The sequence below is a fragment of the Phacochoerus africanus genome, chromosome 5 (genome assembly GCF_016906955.1).
Source record: "Phacochoerus africanus isolate WHEZ1 chromosome 5, ROS_Pafr_v1, whole genome shotgun sequence".
In the NCBI taxonomy this organism is placed as follows: Eukaryota; Metazoa; Chordata; class Mammalia; order Artiodactyla; family Suidae; genus Phacochoerus; species Phacochoerus africanus.
The window spans coordinates 55,835,353-55,853,843 of NC_062548.1; the positions used below are offsets into that span (position 1 = coordinate 55,835,353).

General features: G+C 38.9%; 2 protein-coding genes across 8 annotated transcripts in view; both read right to left on the reverse strand.

Annotated features, from left to right (window-relative positions):
* IL18R1 (interleukin 18 receptor 1) overlaps positions 1–18,491 on the reverse strand; it is a 32,390-nt gene that overhangs the window by 11,831 nt on the left and 2,068 nt on the right. For 2 of the 6 annotated variants that reach the window (XM_047781337.1, XM_047781336.1), the window contains exons 2-8: positions 16,911–17,154; positions 14,337–14,393; positions 14,055–14,220; positions 11,388–11,538; positions 10,106–10,168; positions 4,495–4,615; positions 267–406 (exon numbers count right to left, since the gene is read on the reverse strand). In XM_047781337.1, the coding sequence (XP_047637293.1) occupies positions 267–406; positions 4,495–4,615; positions 10,106–10,168; positions 11,388–11,538; positions 14,055–14,220; positions 14,337–14,393; positions 16,911–17,154 (942 nt within the window). Of the gene's footprint in view, positions 1–266; positions 407–4,494; positions 4,616–10,105; positions 10,169–11,387; positions 11,539–14,054; positions 14,221–14,336; positions 14,394–15,488; positions 15,729–16,910; positions 17,155–18,491 lie in introns of those variants that run through there. The other 4 variants (XM_047781339.1, XM_047781338.1, XM_047781341.1 and 1 more) reach the window with 3 other exon arrangements.
* IL1RL1 (interleukin 1 receptor like 1) overlaps positions 10,105–18,491 on the reverse strand; it is a 50,853-nt gene continuing 42,466 nt past the window's right edge. For both annotated transcript variants that reach the window (XM_047781335.1, XM_047781334.1), the window contains 2 exons: positions 14,055–14,220; positions 10,105–10,168 (listed from right to left, as the gene is read on the reverse strand). The gene's annotated coding sequence lies outside the window, so the exon portion shown is untranslated. The remainder of the gene's footprint in view (positions 10,169–14,054; positions 14,221–18,491) is intronic.

The following is an 18,491-nucleotide window of genomic DNA, read 5'->3' on the forward strand; positions in this document are numbered from 1 at the left end:
CCCAACTGCCTCCCAATGATCTTCACCCACCAGCATCTTCCTCCCTGATTCCACCTACTTCCCTGCTCTGGGCCCGTGGTTTTTACATAGGACTGGAATACAATTGAAAGCAAAAGAATAAACCTGACATTTTAACACAGGGCAAATCCTTCACCTCTCAGGAGCTTGGCTCTTGGTGTAAAATGAGGAAGTGATTGTCTTTTATGGGTTTCCCAGCTGGGACATTCTAAGTGTCCACGACCTCCCAATAATAAAATTTCTCACACCTTTTCTCAGCAAGATGAAGCTTTTGGTGTCTGTGCCTCCCTTGCTGGCCACAGTGCAATTATACAAAAAGTTAAGGTTTTTTTCATTAACGTTCTCAATTCTCAGTGTTTTTGAAGCGAGCCATTTGCCATCTGGAGTCCTGCAAGAGAGGAAAATGGTTTAGCAACAGGCTTGTGTCACTGCCAATAGCATTACCCATGAGACAGGAATTCCTATGAACAAATCCATTGGAACAAAGTCAGTGGTCTATGGACTCCAGGGAAAAACTTCCTTTTCTGGCAGTTTCTCTTCAAGTGCGGGCCTTGACGAACCGCCTGCTCCCTGGGGGTCTCAGCCCTCCTGAGGCCATTTGGGGATGCCACTGTGAACCACCTAGAATTAAAATGCCTCAAAAACAATGGTGCTAAGTGAAAACACAATGAAACATTCTCTTAATTACAGGCATACCTCATTTTATTACGCTTTGAAGATAATGCACTTTTTTATTTTTGGCTGTACCTGTAGGATAGGGAAGTTGCCCAGCCAGAGATCCAACCCCCACCACAGTTGCAACTTGTGCCGCAGCTGCAGCCATGCCAGATCCTTTAACTCACTGAGCCACATGGGAATGTCCATGCACTTTGTTACAAACTGAAGGTCTGTGGCAACCATGCACCAAGTAAGTCTTTCAGCACCATTTTTCCAACAGCACTTGCTCCCTTCATGTCTCTGTGTCACATTCTGGTAATACCCCAAATTTCAAATTTTTTTCATTATTATTATATTTGTGATGGGGACTTGTGATCAGTGATCTCTGATGTGACTATTGTAATTGTTTTGGTATTTCATTAACAATAAAGTGTTTTAAACAAAGCTATGTACATTATTTTCGTCTTTTTATGGCAGCATCTGTGGCATATGGAAGCTCCTGGGCTAGGGGTTGAATCAGAGCTATAGCTGCTGGCCTACACCACAGCCACAGCAACAAGGGATCTGAGTTGTGTCTGCGATTTACACCACAGCCACAGCAATGCTGGATCCTTAACCCACTGAGCAAGGCCAGAGATGGAACCCGCATCCTCATGGATACTAATCGGGCTCGTTACCACTGAGACACATGGGAACTCTTTCAGTTTGTACATTTTTAAGACATCATGTTCTTGCACACTTAATAGACTGCTGTATAGTGTAAACATAACATTCATATGCACTGGGAAAACAAACAAAAAATTGTGTGACTTGCTTTATTGCAATGTTTGCTATATTGTGGTGTTCTGGAACTGAATCCACAATATCTCTGAGGTGTGCCTGTATTTTCCCTGATTCTTCCTGTCCTAGCTACTCAGCGTTCCTTTCATCATGAAGTTTCTACCTTGGTGATAAGGCTGCAAATTGTTCAGCACAGATGCAGATTCATGTCAAGTTTGTCCTTGCAATCCTAAAGATCACTCTGACCTTGCTCAGCATCTAAAATACATTAAAAAAAATCCCATTATTCTCAGACATCCCCAAGCATATGAGAAATACCAATTAAGCTGTGAGGGAGTGTCAGAAAATGATGGGAGTCAGCCAGGAGCAACCAGCTCTCTTTCTCATCTAAAAGGATTTCAGCTGTCCTGTCCTGGATCAAAGGCAAATGCTTTTGATATCTGCCTCCTGCCAGTGACAAGCCCTGAAGGCACTGGGTCAGCTGGTACTCTCAGGTGTAGGCACTCACCTGCCCGGCCCCAGTTGCTGAGACACGGCATCCACTGTAGCCTCTAACTAGCTCAAATGCATTTTGGAACATACATACATTTTTTTTTTTGGCCACACCTATTGCATATGGAAGTTCCCAGGCTAGGGGTCAAATCAGAGCTACAGCTGCCAGCCTACACCACAGCCACAGCAATATTAGATTCTTAACCCACTAAACAAGGCCAGTGATCGAACCCATATCCTCATAGTTACTAGTTGGATTTGTTTCCACTGAGCCACCACAGGAACTCCCTAGAACATAATTCTGTACAGAAGTCACAGATTCAGAATTGTCAACCTTCTAACATCACTGAAAAATCCAGAAGTAAAGCACAAAAAACCACTTAGAAGCCAAAACAGATGACATGAGGACTTCATGCATCCATTATAAAGAAAGATTTGGCTTAGTTTAAGCTCCCTTTCTAATAAGTATGGGGAGTCAGTCTTCTATGCCTCCAGAGATTAACAATACATGAAGAGAAGGGGGAGGTGCAGAAATCTAGCCAGAGCCAGACACTGGGGATAAGATACAATGGCAGGATAGCCTCACAATCCAGCTGAAGCAACATTCCCTGAGTCCTAAGCACAAGGGCACAGACCCTGCACTGTGAGGAGCTTGTAGACAAGTGTTAAGTGAGAACTGAAAGCCAGTATGATGCCAAAGAATATGTGTGTGTGTGTGTGTGTGTGTGTGTGTGTGTAAAACAGAAAAAAGCTCAAAAGCACAGTGAAGGTGATAGACACCTTAGGAATACTGCTCACTAGAACCTGAGTGACAGCAATTAATAATGACAGCAATGACCCAAAGCCAGTTAGAAACACTGAAATGTCCATAGGCTTAGCCTGTTTTGTTTTAATAAGCATAGCAATTCCTTAATAGAGGCTATTTAAGTAGTAATATACATGTCATTGGAATTTACTGCATTCATGTTGCTGCCTCTCAGGTATTTTATCTAACCATCGCTCTCTTTGTCTTTTCTACCTGTTCTAATTGTGTTTCTAATTTCCATTAATGGACTCGGAAAGAAAAAGGCTGCCATGAATTACTATCATCAGCGTCAATCTACTAACAACAAATGTCAAGGGACGGGCAACCAGTAATTTAAATTAGTATTTACTTGAGATGTCACTTACATCTGGCAATCTCTGAACTTGATAAAATTCCTCACCTCTCACCTTTAAGAGAGATAATTACTCTAAGGAATGTTTGGAGAAGAAGTCTGAACTATCTCTAAAGAGCAGGAGGCATTATCCATGTCAGCATGCCTCATACCCACTGAAGAAACCCCCAAACATACACTAATCTGTCTTCAAATGGCTATTTCCCTTTTCATGATCTGTAGTCATTCGCAAGTTTCTTATAATGAATTTTTTTTTTTTTTTGTCTTTCTGCTATTTCTTGGGCCACTCCCGTGGCATATGGAGGTTCCCAGGCTAGGGGTCAAATCGGAGCTGCAGCCACCAGCCTATGCCAGAGCCACAGCAACGCTGGATCCAAGCCACATCTGCAACCTACACCACAGCTCACGGCAATGCCAGATCGTTAACCCACTGAGCAAGGGCAGGGACCGAACCCGCAACCTCATGGTTCCTAGTCAGATTCATTAACCACTGCACCACCACAGGAACTCCTAATGAATTATTTTCAACTACCAGAAAAAAGGAGAATGTGAGTGTAAGCAAAGTACAGGGTGGAGATCTGGAGAGGTGGCAGTAGATGGCCTGCCTATGGCCAGGGCTATGCCAGGGCCCAGCAGGAAAAGGTATGGATGATGTGCTTTGCAGCCTATAGCCACCCAGCTGGCCCCACAGAGATGTGCAGGCAACATACCTAGCCACTCCTACCTATTGCACCTGAGAGGCCCAGAGTAGCCTGTGCATGTCCCAGTCTCCTAACCTCATCTTTTCTGTGGCACATTAGTGAGACAAAGCATTTAACATGATTTTCCAAGTTCGAATGACTATGGCCTAGGTGATCCTTTTTTTTTTTTTTCTTTTGCTTTTTAGGGCTTCACCAATGGCATATGGAGGTTCACAGGCTAGCGGTCAAATCAGAGCTGCAGCTGCCAGCCTACACCACAGCTCACAGCAATACTGGATCCTTAACCCACTGAGTGAGGCCAGGGATTGAATCTGCATCCTTGAGGATACTAGTTGGGTTCATTTCCACAGCACCACAAGGGGAACTCCTGGTAATCACTCTTTTATAAGATACTTAATCCTCATGCCTATCAGATCCTGGCTGACCAAAAGCGACTTCCGTAAGGTGATGCTAAAAACTCTCATTGACCTTCTTTTTCTAGTTTAGATCTTGGTGATAAATTTCTACATAATTCAACTTAGAAGTATGGAAATTATAATTATAAAATATGTAAATTATAATTACAAGTTAAATTCATCTCCAGAATCCTATCAGCCATTCATGAGTCTAGTGTTTTTATCTCAAGTGTATGTGATACAATGTGATTTTTATATATCACGATATGTATGATATATATCACATACTCATACCTAATTCTCGTCCCTTCTTCTTCATGTACATTAGGATCACTTCCGTTTTCTCTCCAGGTGTTCCAATAAACCACATCCTTTTCATTCAGCAAAGCAGAACAGTTGAGCTGTATGTCTTTTCCTAGGTAGAAGTTGACAACCAAGTTTTAGAAACTCAGGTTTTTCAAAGGTTAAAATTTATATAGTCAAAATATATTAACCTATTATATATCTCTAACATAGTGACCCATTTCAGAAAAAAAAAAAAATGCCTTGTTTTTAAGCTTAAAAAAATTTATAAAGCAGCGAAATTAGGTTGTCATTGCTAGTCATCACCAAACTATGACCTGGCTTCTCTTCAAATGTTTAGGTCTAAATCATTTATTAAGACTTAGGGTGGCCAGCAGACTCCCTTTTCAATGTATAGTTTGATAGGTAGTGTCAGGTCAACACACCTGCTGTAAATAATAGAAAAACAAAATGGACAAAAACCAAACAATTAAATGAGCTAAAAATTAAAGATACGTAGAAACAGCTGAACTGAAAATACAGTCAAGACAAAAGTCCTTCCAGGTTGAGCTGAAATAGTCACTATTTTATTACTTGGAGGAATTTGCTTTGGTTTTTACAACATAGAGGGATGCTCACAGAGAAAAGAGAGTACAGTGGAGATGTTGATGGCCACACAGGCTGGCAGGGTTATTGCCAAGGGCTTGGGTAGCATAAGAGGCTGGAAAGGCTTTATGATTTCCCCTGCAGTCTCATGGTACTTAGCAAAGTCCCAGTGGAGGAAAAGGCCTGCAAAAAAACACATGACTGGGGTCTCCCCAAGATATCAGGATGAAATACAGGTTAAACCTAAAAAACTTAAATCCAGTGATGGAGAGGGTATGGAGAAAAGGGAACCTTCCTACAGTATTGGTGGGAATGTAAATTGGTACAACCACTGTGGAGCACAGTAAGGAGGTTCCTCAGAAAACTAAGTTATAGAACTACCACCTGACTCAGCAATTACACTTCTGGGCATGTATGCAGACAAAACTTTCATTGAAAAAGATACATGCACCCCTATATTCATTGCAGCACTATTCACATAGCCACGACATGGAAACAACCTAAATGTCCATCGACAGATGAATGAATTAAGAAGTTGTGAGATATATATATAAACTTTCTATTACTCAGCCATAAAAAAGAACAAAATAATGTCATTTGCAGCAACATGGATGGAATTAGAGGCTCTCATAAATCAGAAAGAGAAAGACAAATACCATATGATATTCCTTATACCTAGAAACTGATAAATGGCATAAATGAAACTTTCTACAGAAAAGAAACAAACTTAACAGACTTGGAGAACAGTCCCGTGGTTGCTGAGGAGAGGGGGTGGGACAGATGGGGAGTTTGTGGTTAGTAGATGCAAACTATTGCCTATGGAGTGGATAAGCAATGAGATCCTGCTGTATAGCACAGGGAACTATATCTAGTCACTTGTGATTGAATGTGATGGAGGATAATATGAGAAAAAGAATGTGTGTGTGTATATATATGCATGTGTGTATACACACACACACACACACACACACATGACTGGGTCACTTTGTTGTACAGTAGAAATGGACAGAACAATGTAAATCAACTATAATAGAAAAAATATAAACCTAAAAAATTTTTTAAAAACCACCTGAATCCTAATTCTGCTCAGGTCCATTCCTGACTGAATTGAGACTATCAAACCCTCACATCATCTGCCTAAGAGAGACAAGGCAAACACTCTTAGGAGAAAGTAATACAAACTTCATTCATTTTGGTTGTTTTAGATATACAAAGATCAATAGCAATGAAAACAAAAGAGACAAAGGGCCAAAAATGGGGAAAATAATCAATAGAAAAAAATTAGATAATAGAAATAGACCCAAAGATGATCCAAATGCTTGACTTGGCAGATAAAGAGTTGGAAATAACTAATATAAATAAGCTAAAGGAAATAGAGGAAAAGATGGACCAGTAGATGTAAAGATGGACATTTGTAACAGAGAGTGTTCTATTCAAAGATAATCAAATGAGCATTAAAATAATCAAAAAAGCTCCATGAATTTAAGAACTCAAGGGTTTTAATAGTAGATAGGGCATAACAGAAGGCAGGATTGTTAAGCTTAAATACAGGCCAAGATCTAAACCAAAGCACATACGGAAAAAGGAAAACAATAGGACAGAGCATAAGAAACATGTGGAACAGCTAATACACGTAACTGGAGCTTTAGAAGGACAGGAGTGAAGAAAGGGGCAGAAGAAATACTCAGACATTAATGGCATCAGATTGCAGACAAATTAATTAAATGCATTCATTTGCAGCCTCAAGAAGCTCAGTGGAACCCAAAGCAGGATAAATGCCAAGAAAACCACACTGAGGTGCATCAAAATCAAAGAAAAAGGGACAATTTTGAAAGCTGCCAGATGAAGATACATCAAGATAGCCACAATAAGACTAAAGGCAATAAGATTTTTTAGCAGAAACTGTGGAACCCAGTGAATAAGAGAAGGGCATCTTTTTTTCTTTTTAATATAATGATTTTTATTTTTTTCCATTATAGCTGGTTTATAGTGATCTGTCAATTTTCTACTATATAGCATGGTGACCCAGTTTCACATACATGTATACATTCTTTTTTTTTCACATTATCATGCTCCATCATAAGTGACTAGACGTAGTTCCCTGTGCTACACAGCAGGGTCTCATTGCTTATCCATTCCAAAGGCAATAGCCTGAGAGAAGGGCATCTTTAAAGTGCATGGAAAAACCTGACAACCTAGAATGATTGATGTTATTGAAAAAAAATTTCAAAATTGAAGATAAAGATATTTTTAAGCAAACAATAGTGGAGAGACTATACTGCCAACATAACCACACTACAAGAAATACCAAAGATTTTCACACTCAAGAAAAAGAATGCCAGATGAAAGCAGGAACATACATCAAGAAATGAATGGTGCAAAGAACAGACATTTAGGTAAATACAAAATGATTTTTGTTGTTTAAAGCCATAATAATGCCAAATTCTTTTGAGTTTTATGACATAGGTAGGAGAGAAATACATCAAATAATAAAGTGAAGGAAGAGGATGAATGAGGTTCTCATGCATCTATCTATAAAATTGTCGAGTGTACTAATATGTGCATTTGTCTTAACTGTAGTAAGAGGAGGATAAAGATTGTAATCTCTAGGAGAATTGCTAATGAAGAATACAAAATGGTGTAACTAAAAGGGAAACAAAGCAGATTAAAAAAAGAAAATATCTAAAAGGAAAGGAGAATAAAAAGAACAAATCAAACATGAGACAACTGGAAAACAGCAAGATGAGAGGCTTCAAACCAACTGTGTCATAAGTCATTAAGTGTAAATGGACTAAACACCATATCAAAAAACAATCCAGGAGTTCCCGTTGCAGCACAGTGGTTAACGAGTCTGACTAGGAACCCTGAGGTTGCAGGTTCAGTCCCTGCCCTTGCTCAGTGGGTTAAGGATCCGGCGTTGCCGTGAGCTGTGGTGTAGGTTGCAGATGTGGCTTGGATCCCGCATTGCTGTGACTCTGGTGTAGGCCAGTGGCTACAGCTCCAATTCGACCCCTAGCCTGGGAACCTCCATATGCCACGGGAGTGGCCCAAAGAAATAGCAAAAAAAAAAAAAAAAAAAAAAAAGACAAAAAAAAAAACCAATCCAAATATATTCACTTTCTGCGAGACATATTTTATGTATGAAGACAAAAAAATGTTAAAAGTAAAAAGATGTGAAAAATACAAAATGTGCCAATCCTAAACAAAAGAAAACTGGTGTGTCTAACATTAGAGCAAGTAGGTGCTAGGGAAAGATACGATAAATAAAGAGAGAAATGTCATAATATTTAAGTGTCACTTTAAGAGGCATCGATTAGTATATGCCCATAAGATAAACTTAACATATATAAAGCAAAAATAGAACCAAAAGATATATAGACAAATTGGCCATCATAGCTGGAGATATTAACATCACTTGGCAGCACCCAGAGAAAGCATAAAAAGATTTTGATAATTTGAACAGAGCCATTAACCAACCTCACCTAATTGACATTTATAGAATCATGAAGCCCAAATCTGCAAAGTAAATATTTGTTTCAAATGCCCTTGGAACATTTATCAAGGTATGCAATTACCTGGTCCTTAAGCAAGTAACTACAAATTTCAAAAGATTAAAATGATACAGATTATAATGGGACTAAACTGGACATCAATAAGAGAGAAATTACTAGAGAACCCTTTAAGTATCTGGATAATAAGACATATAAATAATTCATAGATGAAAGAATAAATCACAAGGGAATTTTTTGAATACTTTGAACTGAATAGTTCCAAAATATGATATGCTAACATTGTTGGAAACAGCTAAAGTAAGTGATTAGAGAGAAATTCAGAGCTTAAAATACACATGCTACAAAAGCGGATAACTGAAATTATTCCACCTAAACAGAGGAAAAATGAGGTGCAAATTAAGCCCAAAATGAGAAGAAAAAAATAATAAAGTTCAGAAATCAATAAAAATAGAAAGCAGGCAAACCACAGATATAAATGGCAAAGTAATTTGAGCTACATTGGGCCTACGTGGTCATGTACGCGACTGTGACCAGCTATAGTTAAAAGGTGTGGGCTCTGGAAACAATCAAGAAGAACCACGACAATGAAAAAACAATGCAAGAAACTTGAATCCCAACTCTACCTCTTTCCAAGGGTTTTTAAGCTCAGACAAACGACTTAAGCTTTCGAAACCTCAGCCACTTAATCCATACAATGGGAGCAATATCCCTCAGTATTGCTTGGAGGATTTAATTTAGTGACACCTTTTAGCCACCTAACATGATACCTGACGTAGCACAAGTGAATTTATTCTTTTCCTTCTTTCCTTTCTCTTTGGAAAGACATTACTCAACTGGATATACTGATTCATTAAGTCCTGCCTAGAAATAGCCTAAATGTGCAGTCAGTTCAGCTCATGGATTCGAAGTGACACCATTAATCAAATATTCAAACCACATGATAAGTTTGAATCATTTACGGAGTTCTCATTGTGGCTCAGCAGTAACGAACCCAACTAGTGTCTATGAGGATGTGGATTTGATCTCTGGCCTTGCTCAGTGGGTTAAGGATCCAGTGTTGCTATGAGCTGTGGTGTACACCAGCAGCTGCAGTTCTGATTCAACCCCTAGCCTGGGAATTTCCATGTCACAGGAGTAGTCCTGAAAAGCGAAAAAAAAAAAAAAGTTTGAATTATTTCTTCAGAGTAGTCTCACTGAGTTTTCATATTTAAAATGACCACAGGTAGATAGTATTAGAGAAAAGCCAGATAGGAAGTGACTTAAACTACAGGTCTGCAAATCATAGGTACTTCCATAATCTTCTGAACAGACTGCTAATTTTAATTATTGATAAAATGGCAATATTCAAACAATGACAAGGTTTTACTGCTTTTGCTATTCTTCAGTAAATATGGAATGTGTTAGGAATACAGAGTTGATCAAATAAAGATCAAGATTTAGCCTTGGAAGTCTCAATTATGCACCCCCCATTCATGAATGCAAAATATATGTATGTCAAAATATACCTAATTCCACTTTAACTGGAGTAAGCTTTGGTCCAAGAAGAGCTGGAATTATACTACTATGGTCTGCAAACAAAAAAAAGAAAAAAGCATTAGTGTTGCATTGAGCTTTGCTAAGGCAAATATTGTGGTAATACATTTTTTCTTCCATGTAACCGAGATTCTAACAGTTGTTACATTTATTTATCATACTTTCATTAAATAATGGTTGCAGCAAATACTATTTGCTGTTTCAATTCACCTAGCTGGAAAAAGTGCATTGAATTTGGTCTCCTCTCCAACTATAGTCTGTGGCGTCTGCTCACCACAGCTAAAAGCCAGAAGATGCTCATCCAGGGAGACAAACAAACTTGATGCAAAGTCACTGGGAAGCCCCCTTCTGCTCTGCCTTTCTTCCTTCCATCTGCCCTCATGGGTACAAGGTTAAGGTGCCCTCAACTCCTTATCATCAGGTGCAAGGTTAAGGAATGCAGGCGCTTCTAGAAGCTGGAAAAGGCAAGGAATCTTTTCTCCTCCAGAACCTTTGGAAGGAAAGCAGCCTGACTGCAACCTTGATTTTAGCCCAGTGAACCCATCTCAGATTTCTGACCTCCAGAATGGTAACATAATACACTGTGCAAATAGGAACTTTGTGGTCCCTTAGCAATACATGGCTGTATAGCTAGAGAAGGAGATGCTTGGACGGAAGCGGGTCTCTACATAAAAGGCTCTAGTAACTGTAAGCCCACAGTCTTGTGGAATGAGTCACCCAGGAGTTTACAGCTTCCTGGATGATGGTAAATCACGTGAAGGGTGGATAAGCCATGTCTTCAGATACTCAAAAGAGCTGTTTTCAGAAAGGACCAGATTTAATCTGTGGAGTTACTAAAGACAAACACAAACCAGTGAGTGGAAGCTACAATCAAATTCCTGGAGAATAGTCATTATTCACTTCATTTCCTATTTCTCTGCTTCCCTTACCTCCCAATGCTCAGTACAGTTGATTCAACATAGACACCATGATGAGTGCAAACACATGCTTAAGAACAAAAGATGTCATGGTTTGCTCAAATAGCGAACTGATTCATGGGAGTTTCACCTACATAAGCTTTCATTACTCTGCCCTCCCCTTCAAAATGTTCAATGTGATGGATGATGCTAGAATGATTTTGACCCTTATACTTGAACTAGGGCTGTGGTCACAACTGCAAGTTGCTTCTGACTTCCCATACTGCTTTAGAAGAAATAAAACATTCCATTTTACTAAGACAAATTTGTTCCTTCCTGATTCTAAAATTTGTCTTACCTCCAATGATTGTAATATTGAAGGTTTTGGTGACGTTAAATAGTTTTCCAGCATGATGCAGGAAAAACACGCAGGTGTAATATCCCCCATCTTTAAACTCTGCAATCTTCTTTAAATTTAAATTAAAATTGAAATCTATCTTTTCACAGTCCTGTTTTTAAAAAAGCAAGTTAAAAATGTTTTAAGTAAAAGCAGTATCATGTCACAAGAATTCAGATTTCAAAGATGTTTAGAGAAAGAGGGAAGGAGAATGAAAACCAGTTATTTCTGAGTAAATGCCCCTGTGATTTGGCACCACCTCTATGGAACAATGAAATACAGTCCCATTCCTGGTATTATTCTTGTCATTATTAATATATGCTTGGAAATAAGAGTATACCAGGCTCTGTAGCTCCTTTCATCATTTTCTTTTAGTCTCTCTCTTAAACACGCAAAGAAAGGGAGGAGGAGGAAAGAGGGGAGAGAGAGAACAAAACCGCCAGTGCCATCACCACCACAACAAAAAATCCCTGCTCAGGTCAGAACTTTCCACGCAGCTGTATTTCTTAACAAATCTAGCCTAATTCCATGTATTCGGGACTAACCATCCCAGCCATGGCTACTGGGGGTGAAAGCAGAAGCACTCAGAGAACCAAGCACCTCGCTGACCACCCTGGATGTTCTCCACCAGAAGACACTGGATTGGTTAGATATGCAGCAACAATATTCAAAGGTGTAGGCACACACAAACATGGCTATCACAAATTTCCATATGCTCTAAGAATTAATAATAACAAAAAAGCTGCCTTCTTCCATTTAGCCCTCAGCCACCGACAGTTCAGTTCTGAAGTAATCTAGGGATGAGATCGGGAAAATGGGAATGATATTGCTGACCTTGACCATGTGACTTTGTTCCTGCAAATGCCAGTCAAGGAGCACTGATTGCCCAGAGACTCCTATCAAAGTTGCCAAAGCTGGTGCAACGGGGGCTTATCCCTGAGGGCACTTAGGATGGGCTTGTGAAGCACCCATGTGTATGCCTCACATCAGTAAATTGTTTGTGTACACACCACATTTCTATGAACCCAAACTCATGTTTTCCAAGGCATATGAAATAATTCCAATCGTTTACGGATTTAGCTTCTTTGCCCTCTTCCTCTCAATTTTCTAACCAGAAATATTTCCAATCATTTACAGATTTAGCTTCTTTGCCCTATTCCTCTCAATTTTCTAACTAAAAACATTGTCAATACATCTATGGTCTAATTTAAATACCCACATCTAGGGATTTCTTAAAACCCAGTTTGATCCTCACAAATTTATACATACTGTAAAACATCAGTACATTTGACAGGAAGCAGAGTCAACTCAAGGTTTTGACACAGATGTTTGGAAAACATTTTGAATAAGAGCTCTCCTTAAAAAATCACAAATAAACAGTACAAAAGCAAAAAAAAATAATCAAAAGGTATAAACAAAAGGTTTGAGGAAATTGTCATCAGAAGCTTGAACTTTCCCAAGGTCTTCTGTTCAGAACACCTTCCTTCAAAGTTTCCATGACAGAGTTACTATTTTCAGGTTTGTTCTTCTGCAGAAATAATACAATTTGTGTTATGTATGGGTATGTATATTATGTATGTACGTGTGACTGTATATACAGTGTGTATATACCTTCCACAGTATTTTCTACATGAGCTCTGACAACTCAGCGAAAGTACATCACTGAAAAACATCGTTCACATGAGAAGTAATACTAAGATGCCATCAATACATCAAAATATTTAACAAGAAGAAAATAAATGGGAGAAATATACTAAGAGTTATGGAAATTTTGCATGTCAGTTTTTTAAATGTTTTTAAAATATTCGTCCCCATGTTGCAGTGGTATGAAAAAAAAAAGGTTTACACTGGTATAGCTCCTTAATATAGCAGATTGATAATGTCAGTAAAACTATAAGCATGCTCATAGCCTTTAATCCAATAATTCTACTTTTGGGGATTTGGTTACAGGATAAAATCGTAATACACCCTATGACTGATGGCTGTGCTACTTCTTTTAGCCTTATAAATAATAGTGAAAAGTAGGAAACTAACAAATGTCCAATAACAGGGGATTAGTTAGATACAAATGTATACACAATGGAATGCCATGTTTGGGGTGATGTTTAAAGATGTGGGGTAACAATAAGAAAACCATTTTTTAGTGGAGAAAGGAAACAATACCACTTTGTCAAAGTAGATGTTTACACAGAAAAAAACGGTCTCTGCTATCTTCACTACTCACTTTTCCAAATGCAAATTTTAATTGACAGAACACTGCAAATCAATCATAATAAAAATGTAAATCAAAAAATAAAAATGAACTCAATCAGAAAAGACGTATACAACAGATTTTAAAATTTTAAGTAAATGTGACAGAAAAAAATGAACTAGCATTCCTAAAATTTAAATTTTTTTGAAAGAGAAGGAAAATGAAGGAAAGAAAGCTATTATCATTTATCAAACACTTACTGTGGGGCAGGAACTGTGCCACATGCAATATGTGGGAGCTCAAACAGGCCACCCAAGGTATGTTGGCTCACAGTCTCTATGTTCCCAGACCAAGACGGTCCACAGCCATTCAGACCCTCGTTTTGGAATTTTGCCTTTTCTATCAGGTCTTAAGTTAAAATATTTAAAAAGTGTTACCTTGTACAATGACGTTCTGTTGGCCAGGTTTTGAAAGTAATTATTTTCACAGGGCACCTGCAAAGTTTTTTTAACTTCCACAACTTTACTAATTACTTGTTTCTCAGTAAAACAACTATTTTTACTTCTTCTGATGACATTTAATTTCCAGGCTTGAGTATCATTTCTAGGAAATAAAGGTTTAGAGATATTTTATAATTAGTATGAAGACTTGGCAAATACCACCTTTTAGTAAAAAAATCCAGTGAAAAATTTCCCTTATTTTTATATAAAGAGACTCACTCATTGATGCCCAAATCCTGCTCTCTTTTCAGTTCAGCACAGTGAGAAATTTCACAACTGTCATGGGATGTGCGAAGGGGACAGTAAATGAGAAAAATTGGATGTCCTGAATACACAAACACACAAACCCCTACATACACCACACTATGTATATCACTGATGTTAGGACAGAAATGTTTAAAACTGTAAAGATCTTTGGAGATGGACAGGTTCAAAGATTCTTAACCCAGGATGGAAGAGTAGAGGTGGATTCATGAGGGTTTCCACATTTTCTGATGGTTTGTATATACACACTGGGCTTTATATTTCTCAGGGCATCTTGTTCTAGTCCTCCTCTCACTGTTGGGTAAACCAAGACTAGAGTGGCTGCCCTCTCTGCAGCTGTATTATCATTTAAAGTGACTTATTGAGCAGTTTCTTTGGATTAGAAATTAGGAATCTAGGATTTCCCATTGTGGCTCAGCAGATCAAGAGCCCAACTAAGATCCATGAGGATGTGGGTTTGATCCGTGGCCCCGCTCAGTGGGTTAAGGATCCAGTGTTGCCATGAGCTGTGGTGTAGGTCCCAGACATGGCTTGGGTCCCACGTGGCTGTGGCTGTAGTACAGGCTGGCAGTTACAGCTCTGATTCGACCCCTAGCCTGGGAACTTCCATATGCCTCAGGTATGGCCCAAAAAGACAACAAACCCACACCTTTTTTCAATCAGGATTAGGTAGCCATTGTTCTTTCTCTAACCCAACTCAAGTACACTTTCTACCTTAGTGTGAAAAGATCCAGTTGTGACCCATTTCTGGAATCGTCCCTCTTAAAAGGTCACATAAAATTCATTGCTTAAAAAAAAGTTAAAAATTTTTTTTCTGACACCTGGGAGTTCCTACATATGAAAACAAACCCAAATGACCTCATTTTTTGCAAAACCACAGGAGGGATATCAAGGTTTCACTGTGGTATCTCACTCTGCACTCAACAGTGCTATTGATAATGATCAGGTCTCACTCCACAGGTGCTCAGGAAAGACACCCACTACATCTCACAGCACACTGTCACCACCCATCTGGCCCTGAACTAGTTTATACAGGTCAGTCTCAGATATCTATAAAAATACACACACGTGCGTGAGCACACACATAGCTACACATCGCAAAGGTACCTGATAAACACTAGGTCATCCATGTTCTCACTAACAGTCCATCACATAGGGGTCTTTTGGTCCCATTATTCCTTCCTCATCTCACTAAATAAAGTATAAAGAGAACCAGGTTCTGTAATGATCGCTGACACATTCAGTGCATTGCCATCATTTTCATGGAATTTAGGTCCCTTGAGTATGAAAATCCTGAAAGACTCTAGGGTTAAACCCTGAGAAGGCTGTGTGTGCAAAGCCCTTTCTGTGCCCCCCCCCCCCCCCCCCCGGCCACTGCTCCTGGCTGTAGGTTTGTGACAGGGTGATACCCACATCTGTCACCAGCACTGCCACGTTGCTCTCAACAAACCTCTGAAAACTGGACTAGGATGTGTCTATACCAACTTCAACCTGTATCCCTAGCCAGAGGTTATCACCCAGGAAGCTGACGCTGCCCCCTTCACTACATGCTTAAAGCATTGTGAAGTCCTAACCTTTTATTTCTTTCAACCAGTGGCTCTAGATAACAGAAACAGTTGGATTTTAAAATGAATGTCATTCAGTCCTCACTTATCTTTGGCAAGAACTTCCTGAAAGTAAATCATATTTTTCATTTATTTTTAAATTTTACTGGAGTTTTTTTTTTTTTTTCATAGATAGGTATGGAGAACAGACCTGTGCTTGCCAAGGTAGGGGGGAAGTGGGATGGACCAGGAGTTTGGGGTTAGTAGATGCAAACTACTTCATTAGGAGTGGATAAGCAATGAGATCCTGCTGTGTAGCACAGGGAACTATATCTAGTCACTTGTGATGGAACATGATGGAGGATAATGTGAAAAAAAGAATATGTGTGTGTGTATATATATGTGTATGTATATGAATGGGTCATTTTGCTATACAGCAGAAATCGATAGAATATTGTAAATCAACTATAATAGAAATTAAAAAAATAAAAAATGAAAAAATTTTGGAGTATAGTTGATTTACAATGTTGTATTAGTTTCAGGTGTACAGTAAAGTGAATCAGTCATATACATACTGATAGCCATTTTTTTCCATATAGGTTATCATAGAGCACTGATAGATTTTATATGCAGTAGTGTATACATATTAATCCCATCTTCCCAATTTATCCCTCCCCCTACAGTTTCCCCTTTGGTAACAAGTTCAATTTCTAAATCTGTGAGTTTGTTTCTGTTTTATAAATAAGTTCTGAATGTCAATCATATCAAGGTAATCTCTTTTCATTAAGATCATTAAGAAAAGAAACCCAAGGGCAGTCTTTAATTTTTCAACAGTATAATGTCATAGTTCTTTCATGTTGTAGGAAGAGTAGGGAGAAGACAATGCATGCATTATCTGACCTTCCCAACGACTGTCTATCTGACTTGCTGAACAAAGTCCAAGAGTGCTATGAGGTATACCAGCACGAGGAGAAGGTGTACTCACCCCATTTGGCAAGAGTAAGATCCACTATCATCCATCTCAACAGGCCAAAACTCCAAAACATAATCATGCAAAATAATCCTGGGTGAACCACCAGAGCGCAGCTCAGTGGGTCCATGTGATTCATTTTTGTACCATTTTATGGTGGCGGTTTTGTTCTTATGCTCAGATGAAGATGGGCAACATTTCAGATAGAAAGGTTCCCCTTCAACTGCAGTAATGTGATGACGTGAGATGCAAATTTCTTCTAAAAATTAGTAAAGTAAAAGGAAAAAACCCAGAATGATAAAGGTAATTTTCTTCCCCTAATGCATTAGGTGGAAAAGTCTGGCTTTGTAAAAACATCCTGAAAAATCTCAACATCTCCATTCTGTGCGTTCTTTTATTTTAGGGTCCATCTTTCCAACCCTAAGCAACAGGAGGTCGATCTTTCTAGAGGGAAGGCACTTCTGAACATAAACAAAGACAGACCTTCCAACAGCTTCTTCCAAACAGGAAGATACCAGAACATAACCAACCAAAGCTAGAAGACAGATATATGCATTATAATCTTTTTTTTTACAAAAAATGTTATATAGTACAACTTCCTCTTAAGGAAAGCCACCAAAGTCACTGTTGCCACATCCACGCCCAAACACCCCTACCTAGCTGAGGAGTCTCTATGGGAAAAAAAAAAAAAAAAAGAGGAACCTAGAGACATCAGTTTTTTTTTTTACCTGCATCTTCAGAAACCTCACAGGTCTTATTCTTAATCAGTCTACCTAGCTAACCATTCCCCAGGGAGGTGAATGGTTAGGTAGCCAATATGTGTAAATCAGTTACCTCTCTAGGTTACTATGTGGATAATCAAGACTTGATTCATATAATTCATATTGATAATTATTTCATGATTTATTCCAGATCTGGGTATTTGTCGCTTCCCCTTTCTGAGATCCATCTCTCTCTCTCTCTCTCTCTCTCCTTCTTGCCTTTTCTCTTTCTCAACTACCCCAGATACTCTGGCTTTCGAATCTGTCTGATTCTTCGGGCTACACAGGGTCATCATTCTCCTTCATCTTCACTTCCAACAGTTCTTCTGGCGGCTCGCTTTGGCTGCATTTTGAAAATGAGAAGCCTTAAATTGATCGAGGGCACATGCCTTCTCTGAGGTTAGGATTTATTTCTCAAAGTGAATGTCTGTTTTTAATTCAGTGTTGTTAACCACAAGGTATGGAAGAGGTGGCTCCAGCAGTAAAAGCAGTCTTTGAAAACATGGCTGTCAAATTTCCCTCGAAGAACAACACATAAGGAACACCAACTTTGTGACTGGTGGTGGTTACAGAATCTTTATCTTAACAATTCAGGACTTCAACTTCAGAGGTGCAATGCATGTGTATGTATGGGTGTGAGATTTAATTGACACCTAAAAGGATGGTAGGTCATTAACAGCTTAATTTATTTTCCAGTTTTAGAGATGTAATAGGCATATAATGAAGAGCAAAAATCTTATATTTTGGGGAGTTCCCATTGTGGCTCAGCGGGTTACGAACCCAACGAGTATCCATGAAGATGTGGGTTCGACTTCTGCCTTTGCTCAGTGAGTTA